The sequence below is a fragment of the Pseudonaja textilis genome, chromosome 4 (assembly GCF_049901715.1).
Source record: "Pseudonaja textilis isolate UNSWEBS1 chromosome 4, rPseTex1.2, whole genome shotgun sequence".
Classification (NCBI taxonomy): Eukaryota; Metazoa; Chordata; class Lepidosauria; order Squamata; family Elapidae; genus Pseudonaja; species Pseudonaja textilis.
Genome location: NC_141993.1, coordinates 46455367 through 46468205, shown reverse-complemented (window position 1 = coordinate 46468205; position 12839 = coordinate 46455367). Strand labels below are relative to the sequence as shown.

The 12839-nt window shown below is 32.6% G+C and overlaps 1 protein-coding gene across 1 annotated transcript in view; it reads left to right on the top strand.

Annotated features, from left to right (window-relative positions):
- The window catches only part of CFAP58 (cilia and flagella associated protein 58), a 60291-nt gene that overhangs the window by 21647 nt on the left and 25805 nt on the right, over positions 1–12839 (top strand). The window contains exons 11-15 of the mRNA XM_087932778.1: positions 1693–1839; positions 7040–7180; positions 7433–7656; positions 9139–9250; positions 9676–9780. Of these exons, the coding sequence (XP_087788904.1) occupies positions 1693–1839; positions 7040–7180; positions 7433–7656; positions 9139–9250; positions 9676–9780 (729 nt within the window). The remainder of the gene's footprint in view (positions 1–1692; positions 1840–7039; positions 7181–7432; positions 7657–9138; positions 9251–9675; positions 9781–12839) is intronic.

The following is a 12839-nucleotide window of genomic DNA, read 5'->3' as shown; positions in this document are numbered from 1 at the left end:
GACATGTCTTCCAAAAGTGAACTGGAGATTTATGGTAGCAAATGAGAGGACTGTTTGCCAAACATTTGCCATAGGTGAGCATTAGCTGATTTATGTTTTAGAAACCATATTCTGTCAAATACGTGACATTAATTTTATGCAGCTGTTGTTTTATGGGGTATTTTGGGTATTGACCCAAGGCTACTATGTCTCCAGTTTTCATTAGACTTGTTCAACACATATTAGTGATGACTAATGCATATTATTATGCTGACAAATTTTATGTCTTTACATAAAAAGATTTCTTGTTTTATGTAATATTTTAGATATTATGTATCTGATTTTTCTGAAACAAAGATTTCTTCACAAAGAAACAGGTTTTCTAATTCTGTCCAAAAATAACCAAGAATTTAAGGAAATTTGTTTTGCAAAGCCTTGTATTTATTTCACTATAAGTTCGGTCTCTTAATCAGTGCTGGAAAATTCTTACCGTTCTATTCAAAACATCTATTTCTGATTTTCCTATATTACTTGGTGAGTTATTTTCTTATTCAATAAGGAATGAGGGTCTTCCTGATAAGATGAAACTGATCGCTGGTCTTACTTACCGTTATCTATTTTTGCTGAATGCAGTGCTCTGAAAATGATAGATTTCTGAACTGAATTAGACATCATAGAAAAATCTTAGGCAATTCAGGTAGCTGAAAATCATCATCATCATCATTATTAAGTAAAAAAAGTATATTTTTTCCTCAGCTCCTATATTTTTCTACTGGACATGCTTCTTTTGGTTGATATTACAATAGATGCCATGGAGGCAGTTATTTTTATGCAGGTATTGCAAGAGTAAGAAAATAATTTAGAAAAAAAGTCAGCAACTGCCAAGTATAACATACAATCCCTATTTAAATTGGAAGCAAGTTTCAATTTTGATATCTCTCCTACCTGTGCAGTGCAATGAGTTGTCAGCATTCATTGGGGACAGGAAAAGTGGTGCTCACCTGTACTTTCTTGTAATGAATTGTCTGGTGCCAAAGCTGTTTGCCTTTGACCTTGATAGCTCTACCCTCATGACATACTTCTCCATTGCTATTGCGGGAACTTGCATCTGCCATATTTTCTTTAAATTTAAGCCTTGGATACTATATGGAATTTCAGAGATACAGTTTTATAGATGATAGAATTAAGAGTCTAGTCATTGTAAAATACATACAGCATTTCAGAAGCTTGATAATCATTTGTCATTCATACATAGTAATTTTAAAAATGTTTTATTTTTACTTAAAATGCCTTTTGAGTAATACTAATCTCATTTTACGAGGCTGAATAGTTGACTTGTTACTATTCATTTTAAAGAGAGGTTTCTTTGTAAGTGATAACAAGTGTAAATGAAAGCCCTAGTATTAATTTGCTTCAGCCTTAGTCTCTTTTTAAGCATTTATTTTTTTCAAAGGTTAAGGGAAGGGAAAAATTTCAACCTGCAGTCTATACTTATTGGGGGGAAATGATAGATAATACTTGAGTTTTTTTTAAATCAGGTACTAGTACTACAAAAACTAAGTACCCCAGGTGCTTTTATAAAATCTGTTCCTTCTCTTTTCTCATTGACTTAACTTAATAAATAGGCAGAGATGTAGCTAGTATTAGAAACATTCAGTTTACCTGTATTTATGCAAAGGTTACCAGTAATGAGCATTGACTTTCTGCAATTAGGATGAAATCAATGAAATGAGAAAGAAGTTAAAGATTATGACACACCAGGTTGATCAGCTGAAAGAAGAGATTTCTGTCAAGGAGGCAGCCCTTGTGAAAGTACATCTGGATCACCAGCGGATAGAAAAAGAAAAAGAAGCCTTAAAGGTAAGGTACTTTCCACAAAAAGTACACCTAGGCTTCCTAGAAATAAAGGATCATTTTCGATGATGTGGTCTCCTTGTAAGTATGTTTCTTGGATCACCTGCCCTACCACCACTCTGTATCTGCACATGGTATGTTACGACACATGTGTCTTAAGATCTTCTCCTTTTGGAGGAATAAAGCTGCATTCATATTATAAGAATTATGAGAGAAGGAAAATATAAATGAATGTTGATTGGGAAATAGAAAGGAGCATAATGATTTGCTATTTTTTTTTCTGAACTTTTTTTTCAGTACACTGCCTTCTTAGTAAGGGCTTTTCAGGAGTTCAATTTCTGATCTTTAAAGCTAAATTGGGTGAAAAAAATCTGATCTTCTATAATCTAAATTCATATGGCTAATTGAACCATTTCTGCCAGAGTAATCCCAGTTCCTAAATTTACCAGTGAGTTAAGGCAATTCCCCATCAACAAAAATAGCTAGTTGCAAGATTGGTGAAACAATATATTGCAGCTGTGTTCAAAGAAAAGAATGAACAAGAACATGGACTTAAAGCTATTATAGCAGGTGAGCCAATTGATACCTATCTCCTAAATAGCAACTTGTTATATTTTATCAATTGACTTGCCTATAATCAGTTCAGTTACTATCTTGCTATCATATAGTGTCAGTTTTGCTGGGAATTTATACACAATTCTTTATAAAGCAACAATATTTATATAAATTTTTGTATCTAATGTTTTCAAGATAGCTTGTGGAAATAATTTAATTGTTACCCAATGAGATGAATCTGAGAATAAAATAGTTTGAATAATGATAGGCTAATCTTGCAGCATATTTAGCGGAAAAGAAGATCAAGGAAATAAGAATGCTGATAGAAGACAAGGCAAAACCAGGAAATAAAAAATATTGAAATTGTGGATTTGGGAAAATTGATTATGTAGATTCACTTGACTTTAAGGTGATTTATATTTAATGTTGATAACTATTGATATTTGTCCTTTGAAAAGCTATATGGCACTACTAGGTATATCATATTAACACAATTAATATATTAGAAATAAAATATATTTTAATTACTAATTCCATATGAATCTTTGTGAAAGTATTTCTGTTGCTCAGGGAGAAATTTGCAATTGAAAATCAGTGCAAAACTACATGTTTGAATTAGAAAGTTGGAGACTGTAAATTCAATCTCATCTTAGCCATGAAACCAGCTGGGTGATTTTAGGCCAGTCACTCTCTCAGATTAACCCACCTCACAGGGTTGTTGTGGGGAAATGAGGAGGAACAAGGTGTGTAGGATATGTTTACTACCTTGAGTTATTTATAAAAATAAATTACAAAAGAAAAAGAAAAGTATAAAATGATTTCTTTTGATGCAGAATTTGTCATAGTGTGACTGCATGATTGTAACCCATGAATTCAGTCCAATTTTCTCCTTTAAAGATTAAGAGAAATAATTTTGAGTATATGACTTTTATTTACAATAAAAAGGGAAAAATATCTTTTTTGCCACATTTTGGGTTTCTTTTTATTCATTTACTATTATGGGGGTTTTCTGTCATATCAACACCTTTACTGCTATAATAGGGTATCTACAGAACTTTGTAAAAAGGTAAAGAACATGGATTCTCTTTCTGAGAGTTGTTCTATCAGTGATGGAGAAGGCATTCAGAGCTTCAAACTGCACTAAATCTGTTTTAACTAGACTGTAAGGCTGCAATATCATTATGGACTCATCTGCCAGCAAGTTGACAGCAGCTTGATTGCTCTTTTCTTTTATTGTTTTATCAGTAATAAAAAGTTCTGTGATCTGCTGTCATTTAGTGACTGGCTTGAAGGTATATGAATGGAATGTCTGCTGAATACCTAAAGCATTGCATTGTCAAATTAGTATGTTTAGGTCTGCATTGATTGCAGGATTCTTGGAAGTTTAAGAATAGTTGTTTAGTGTGGCAAAATTTTATTGATAAGGGCTTAAAATTCTTGAAAGACATCAGGATATTTTTTTATCCTAACCTTTGCATGTTATGTATTTGGAAGCTTTAATTTAGTTGGTTTTTTAGTCTGTCATATTCCCTTTACATTACACATTCTTTTTATAAATTCTAGATTAATACAAATTCTAACACACACACACACACACACACACACACACACACACACACACAAACAAGTATAGGTTTTCCCCCTTTTACTGCTTTGAGTGTGACACCTCAATGATTAAAATATACCTTTATTCCCTCATCTTGATTCCCAATAAACCATTATTTTTAAGAAGTTACAATAATAATCATTACATCTTTTCATTTGGATTCCGCAGCATATTTTCCTCCCTTGATTTTTAATAAGAGTTATTAGTATCTATATTACCCTATTGTCTAAATATTTTTAATTGCAGAAATATTCTTATTACCCCTTGTCACCCTACAGAATCCCCTTTTTAATTCATCAACCATTATCTCTGAAAAAACAATTTCTTTTCAACATTTCACTATTTCCGTATTTCTTTATTTCATGCACCTGTTTCTTACTGCTTCTCCTCCCCCTCTTTTCCCCATATCTTTTCTCATTCCAGTTTATATCCCGCTCTTTCGTAATATCTTCCTTTCCCCTTTTCTGCTGGGTCTTTCTGCCTTTCCCGACTTCACAGGTATTCCCCCTTTTGATTGCCTTCTTAAATCTCAACTTTTTAACCTTCCTTCTTTCTCCACTTCTTTGTAGTGTTCTTTGTGTCAATTGTCTATTTAAAATATCTTCTCCTTGAGTCAACTCCTCCTCCTCTGAAGTTCTTTCTTCTTGTTCTTCAATTGCCATTTCCATTTTTTCTAACACAGAGCAAAGTGATTAGCCTCTTTCCTGTAGTAATTCTCTCATATTTTTAAATTCCATTTTTAATTCCCGAAGAGATATCATCATTACACACTCTTATATTTTATGATCGTTAAAGTCCACAAAAAAAACCAACCACTTTCACTTTTCTTCTTTCTTCTTTCAATTTTCTAAAGTTCTCAGTTATTCCAGCCCAGGGTCTATACCAAAAACATCAATCAATCCCACAGTCAGTCTTTCCTTGCTTTTTTCTTTATTCTGGTTCTACTTTAACTTTCTAAGATTCTTACTTTGTTTTAATATTTCTTTAATGTTATATCCACACAAGTTCATTCAGAAACAGGATGCTTTCCCTTTTGTTTGAGCTCAAATTTTTGTAAAAGGTGGCACTCTCTATTATACAAATTTTTCACCTTTTCCCCTTATTTGGAACCAAAATTTGTATTACTAAGCAAGGTGGTAGTTAAGTGAATCATCCAATTTTATGATTTTTTTTGTCACTGTTTTAATGAATCACTGTGGTTGTTAAGTGAATCCATCTTCTCCCATTGACTTTGCTTGTTGGAAAGCAAAAGGAGGTCACATGAACTTGTGACAGACACAGCAACTGTCCTAAATGCATGCCTATTGTCAAACCTGAATTTTGATCACATGACAGGGGGATGCTATAGCGATTGTCTTTTAATTATTATTTTTTGTTCAAAAAGTTAAAATACAAATTTCTGTTATATGTAGTGGAACTGACTGTAAGTGCCATTGTAACTTTGAACAGTCTCTAAACAAATGGTTATAAGTCGTGGAGTACCAATTCAATAAGAATTTCCATTTTTGGCTTCATAAAGAAAATAAAAAACATAACCTCTGCTTTCTAAATAAAATATTCTTGCTCTTATTTATTGTTTAAAATTGGCTGCTAACTGGGGAATTATGAAACCACCATTAAAATAATTGCTTTCCATTTACTTTTATTATTTGTCTCCCTTTTTAGATTAAATGTGACAGTTTTAGAAGTTGTCAGAGTACAGAGCCTTTTGATTTGCCTAGGGATCTGAGAGCAATGAAGGGGATAGGACAACACTGGCATGCAAGTGCAGGACCTCTCTGGACATATTAGATTGAGCACAAATTGAAGTTTACTTAAACACAGGCTCTACAACCCTGAAGACAAAAATATTGCTGTAACTTCATCTACACATAACAAAATGGTGTTGCTTTTTTATGCTGTGTGGTATTTCTTTCAACAAAATGTTTTCGAGGAAAGCTAAAATAGTTGGTGGGTTGCTGTACACAATTTGCATCATCCTTTGAGAATAAACTCAGTGAAATATACTTTGACAGAGACTCAAGAGCTGGGGCAGGCAACAGAGATGTAATCTCAGAAGCTGATTATATTTTGGATTATCTTCTTTCCTTGTAGATTTCAAATTGTAAATTGGAGTCTGGTCTAAGATAGGATATAAATTGAATCAATCTTCACATAATTATCATATAGATGTGGCAGAATGACTGGACAAATAAGGGCTATGTTTAATATCGCATTTGTCCTCTCTACATTTTTAAATATTTAAAAATGAGACTAACCCCCTGGTTAAGGGAGGTAATCTATGCCTCCTTCTCCTTGTCTAGTAACAGTAGTAAGACCTCATCTTTTCCTTCATCTGTACACTGCATACATTTAGTTGCTATAGTCCAACAATATAACAACAAACTGTTCATAATGGGAGCTCTACATAAAAACTCATTGAAGCAGATATAGTTAAATTATAGCTCAAGTATGTTGTAATATTTTATATTCTCTGATGCTTTTTATTCAACAAAGTGTATGAACTTGAAAAATGACCCTGACTGCTTCCATAATTGTGAGCTTTTTCTAAAAGTACTGACATCCTTCTGAATATATGATTTAGAGATCAAATAATGTTTTATTATCATAATTAGTTTTCTGTATGATTTATTATGAATTTAAAATATATGTTAAATGATTATAATTTTACAAACAGCACCAGTTACTATTTATTTTATTTTATTTTCATTGGCAACAATTCTGGATAGGTTTGAATTGTAAAGGTATTGGTGGGTTATTTCTACATATGATGAATCATTGAGTCTCTTACGATTAACTTTTTCTTTGTATTTATTACATATATTGACCTTAAATCACATATTTTTTTCAGTATAACATGCAGTGCAACATTTGTTCTACATTTGTGTAATAAATCTTATTTGTTCTTGAGAATCAGATAATTGAATCAAATAAAGCAGGAGAAGTCAAATAAGCATATGAGATTGTGTCTTAGATTTCCAGATTTATGAAGTGGAAAGATGTTATAAACACAATTTATTTTCTTCTTTCTTTTGTTTCTGTCAGGGTGAACTGCTTAAGATGAGACAACAGGCTATAGAGACAAAGCATTTTATTGAAAAACAAGAGGAAGAAGAAAGAAAGCTGTTGAAAATTATTTCTGAAGCTGATGCAGAAAGATTAAGACAAAAGAAAGAATTAGATCAAGTAGGTTACAACAACAACAAAAAACTGACCAATGTCCAATGTAACTTAGATGGGGAGTATTGCATTAACCCATTGAATTAAATCTTTGGGAAGTAGAAATAACATACTAATTGAAACTCTCAAACAACAGTTGGCAATGCATTCCCAATAGTGTATTGATAATACGTAATATTTTGAAGCTGTATGTTTTTTGCCAGTGAAGTTGTTTTATTATGAATAGTAAAATTATGTATTGGCTGCTATTATTTGCAGGTTATTAGTGAAAGGGACATTCTGGGGAGCCAATTAGTTCGTCGTAATGATGAATTGGCTCTTCTGTATGAGAAGATAAAAATTCAGCAATCAATTCTCAACAAGGGAGAAATGCAGTATCGACAAAGAATAGAAGACATCCGATTACTTAAGTTGGAGATAAAAAAACTTCGACGGGAAAAGGCGATACTTGGCAAGAGTGTGGCTAATGTGGAAGAATTAAGGTAGAAACAGTGTGTGTACTTACCTGGCATAATGTGTGGGATTGTTTCTTTTCAGTATGTTAGAAAAGAATTTGTTTTGGGTGACTTCATATAATATAAGTTTAAATTAAAACAAATCAGTCAGTAATGTACAGAATATGGAAGATGACCTTGGTGGAGATATAAAGAATCTGTTATTTAGGCAAAAGGGCTTAATTATTTTTTAAGGCCAGATCATCCAGATAACCTTTGGAAGCAGCTCAGATAGGCACCTCTCTGACAGTGGTGGGATTCAATTTTTTTACTACTGGTTCTGTGGGCATGGCTTGGTGGGCATGGCGGGGGAAGGATACTGTAAAATCTCCAGTCAGAGATGGTATTTACTGGTTCTCTGAACTACTCAAAATTTCCGCTACCGGTTCTCCAAAACTGGTCAGAACCTGCTGAATACCATCTCTGCTGTCTAATTCATTGAAGTATAAGAAATATGAGGAGGTTCAGTAAATCAGAGTTGCAAGATTCTATTGTTATAGCTGATACAATAAAAGTAGTTTAATCTTCCACTAGAGTTATTTTTATGGTCTGGTCTACTTAGCAGGCTTGATAACTAGTCATGAAAAAGCAATAATGATTTAAGAGAAAATTTTTGATAGCAAACTACACTAATTTCAAATATTACCTTTTGTTTATATATCTGGAAAATAAACTTGATAAACAGAAACAGGAAGGTATTATAATTCGGTGAATTATTGAGAACAGGGTCCTTAACCCCCAGGCTGCGGCCCATTTCTGGACCTTAGGCATTCAGAACTGGGTTGTGGAAGTGGCGGGCCAGTTGCGTACACATGTCCACTTGCACTCACAAAAGCCAGGGTTAGGGGAGAATAGCAAGTAAAGCACCCCCTAGAAGATAATTGGTAGCAACAAAAACTACCAAGCCACCATGCAAAGTAGAAAATGCGATTAAGGAAGATCAAGAAAGAAAGTTTGAGGTCTACCCTATAAGCATAGCTATTTTACTACAAGATCCTCAGTAATATCTGCAGATTTTGACATGTTTTGTTTTACTGTTTTGTATTTCACTTGTTTTTGAAATCAGAGTGACAATATCCCACTGCTTAATTTAGAAAATCTATGTATATATAACAAAATAACAGAATTGCAGATTTGGAAAGAACCTTGGAGGAGTTTTATTACTACTATACCCTATATTCAGATTCTCTACTTTTCTCTTTATATAATGACAAGAAACAAATAGGGGATCTGAAAATACACTAATAAAATTCATTTATAATAATTGGTAAAATTATTTTATTTCAATAATTGAAATTTCTACAAAATATATCAGACCCAACATATCAGGATCAGTAAAAATATGTCAGAAAGCATGAGTGTTAATGATGGTTGTACAAATATCTTTTAGCAAAGTGGGGAGCTAAACAATTTTATAAATATGAGCTCATTAGCTGAGTTCATGATACGTACATTGAATCTGTTCTGAAGGCAGGAAGTTTATCATATGCAGAAGGAGTTATTGAAGGAACGGACACGCTGTAGAGCCTTGGAAGAAGAGCTGGAAAATCCAATGAATGTTCACAGATGGAGAAAATTAGAGGTATAATTAAATCCAAAATTTCCTTGAATTGATAACTGGTTAAAGAATAGAAAAGAAGAATATAAGATATTTTAAAAATGGATCTTCCAATAGTCTGTTCTGAGCCTGGGTATTTTTCTGTTCAAGCTCTAAATATATTCCATATGAAGACTTCATAATCGCTTTTTGTGGAAGCAATTTAGACCTGATAGGTCAAGTTAGTAACTGAAGAAGTAAAAATTTCATGTGAGCTGTCATCAACTATCTATACAAACTTGTCTTTTCTGCCCAGTCTTTCTTATGGCAAGTCATAAATAACACAATAAAGTTTCATTATTTATTCTTTAACAAGTTTTATTATATTGGTGTGGAAAATACCTACACTATTATTATACAGGAAGTTGTAGAAGTTGTAACTAACCAGGGAAAATATTCCTTTTGTATAGGCCAGTGATCCAAGTACTTATGAGTTAATACAGAAGATACATGCACTTCAGAAACGACTTATCAATAAGACCGAAGAAGTTGTTGAAAAAGAATTACTTCTCCAGGTACATTTGACATTGAATGCATCCAATATGCCCTTTGGTATTGCTTGTGATTCTATTCCAGATTATAGAAGGCATTTTTTTCCCCGTAAATGAACTAATGGTTTGTATATATTTGTATTATTTATTAACTGTATCAACATACTATAACTAATAGCCTTTTTTCAGTAATTTTATTGAGGATTATATTAAACAAGTAAAACTAATATAATAATGTGTTCATCTCCAGCAAGTGTAGTCAACACCAATAACTTATCACCATCTCTTAAAAATCAACCAAATATTTCTTCATTTCAAACCTCAATTTTCTATAAGTCCATCTCTAAATCTTCAGCGTATCTTAATAATCACCAAAAGTCCAGCAAGGATTATAAAAATAACCACTTAATATTATATCTCCATTTTCATTTACAAAATTTCCCCAAATTCCTTTTTCAAATAGTAAAAGTTCATGCCTCTGTATATCACTTAGAGAGTGCTGTAAAGTAGTGGTATATAAGTCTAAGTGCTATTGGTAAGTGCTGTTCTCAAACAAAGAAAAGTGCATTGTTGATTTTATCTTGGTATGACCTGTTTCTTACTTTTATCATCACCATCTTGTAGATCATTTGGGGAATTTACTTTGGTGTTTTGAATAGTTCTATTGCTTGTTTATTCAGGCTCTGAGTAAGAGATGAAAACTGAACATTATATTTCTTGCTATATCTCTATGATGACTCATTATTACTGTTCTTCAGTGCATCTTTTTACTTTAATCAATAACATGAAATTTGTTTCTTTTATCAGGAAGCCAGTGATGGAATATAGTTTTGTCTCATATATATATTCTCAAATTAAAAAACTACCTGAATATTTGTGTTAACAGATTATATTGTTGGTGAAACATTTCAGTGATTGCCTAACTAGATTTTTTTTGTTTATTTCATTAGACAAAGACTTAGGATGTTAAAGGAGAGTAATCCAAAATGTTTTTTTTCTGTAATTACAATCAGTAAATGAACCTGAATGCATTTAAATGCATTATAGTACTATAAATGATCAGAGAGGCAGTTGCAACATGTTAAATAGTGCAAAACCATTAAAACCACGGATCACTTCCAATGATTAAAAAGAGGTTTGATTTTAGGAATAAGAAAACCGGAGGTCTCTGCCCTATACAGGCATTTTAAAAATCACATTCTGATTTTCAGAAATGTGTAACAGAATAGCAAATGCAGATATGCCGTGCAAAACAGAACAGAGTGTAACATTTTAAGGCATATAGGAGAACTATAAAACTAGTTCAGAAAAATAATTAAGCTTTCTCTCAGGATTTCAAATCTGAGTACATATAGAATGCTGAGAAATTGTCATTCCAGTTCTAATTTTCCATTTGTCTTTTCTTTATACTTAGTGAATTTTTCAGGTTTTGGACTTTAATAGGGCTGTCTTATACATATATCCTAACAAGCCCATTGTCAAGCCCGAAATTGACATAAGTGTAGCCAACTAACATTGTAGGGTAATTCCAGGTTGGTTCAGATCTGGAATTACTATGGACTTTGCCAATTTGATGCTTTCCTAAATAAAAGAAATCTTTTTGAAGATTATTTATTAGTTATTTTTCTTTTAACATGGAATTCATTACTTGGAAACCTGACACCCATTGAGTTTAATGGCACCCCAATGAATGAGTGGGGTGCCATTAAATATATATATATATATATATATATATATATATATATATATATATATATATATATATATATATATATATATATATATATATATATGATCTTGTTGTTCGGGTTTCTGTATATAGAAGTCTCATTCATCATCATCAGGCCTCTGTCTTTGATGATGATGAATGAGACTTCATAAATAGACATGAATACCGACCAACAACCAAAGATCCACATACAAATAGAACCTCAGAAAACATATATATATATATATATATATATTTTACTAGAAAGCCCCACTGAACTCACTGAGATTTAATTCTGAGAATTCATAATAATGCATTGTAGAAAACAAAAAGGATATTATTAATGCATCCATAAATGTTATTCATTAAATCAGTGGTAGGATTCCAATTTTTTTTACTACCGGTTCTGTGGGCGTGGCTCGGTGGGAGTGGCAGGGAAAAGATACTGTAAAATCTCCAGTCAGAGATGGTATTTGCTGGTTCTCCAAACTACTCAAAATTTCCGCTACCGGTTCTCCAGAACTGATCAGAACCTGCTGAATACATAATGGTTACATAATGAGATGGTGTTTGTAAGTCTATTTTGTTTGCAAGTTCAACAAACAAGCAAGATTTTGCTGTGAGGCTGTCAGTGTGCTATGCCTGTTTGTAACTCCAGCCTAAAGGGTTCCAGGGTCAGGAGGGGACAGGGGGGTTTTCTTTTGTGGCACGTGAGGTGCAAGGGAGGCTGGCCCTTTCCTGTCTTCTTCCAACTTTTGGGTGTGGATAGGTTTGTTCATATTGGCAAAAGTTTGCAATTTGAAAGTTTGTTAACAGAATAATGTCTATATTTGCTTTTCAAAACCAACATCTGCTTCTTTTCTGTTGTGGGACAGGCAATTTCCCAAAATGTTCCTGATATTTGGAAGGAGTTTTTGATATAATTAAAAATAAACTAACTCTTTCTGATCTGCAGAGTAATTACAGTAAAACAACAGAATAATAAAACACCCAACAGAGTAATTAAAGCATCCCGATTCTGGTAATTCTTAACATTCAAACTGGGATTTGTGATTTGCAGGTTCTGAAATATAGTCATTTTTTTCTACAGTTATAAAACTAAAAATGTAACAAAAATCTTACAGTCAGGAGACTCATGATGCCATTACACTGCTTATGCGTTTTTCATGAATGACAATCTCCTCAAACATCAAATTGAAATAAAGGCTACTGTTGCTTACACTGATGTTAAATACTTGGAAATCTGATTACTGACTATTGTAGATGATATTGTTGAATCCATTAGGATTTTATCCCATAAATAATAAATAAAATATTCTTATGACAGTAGTTGCTGTTAAAATAGTACATAGGAACTTATTGTACCCTAGACATT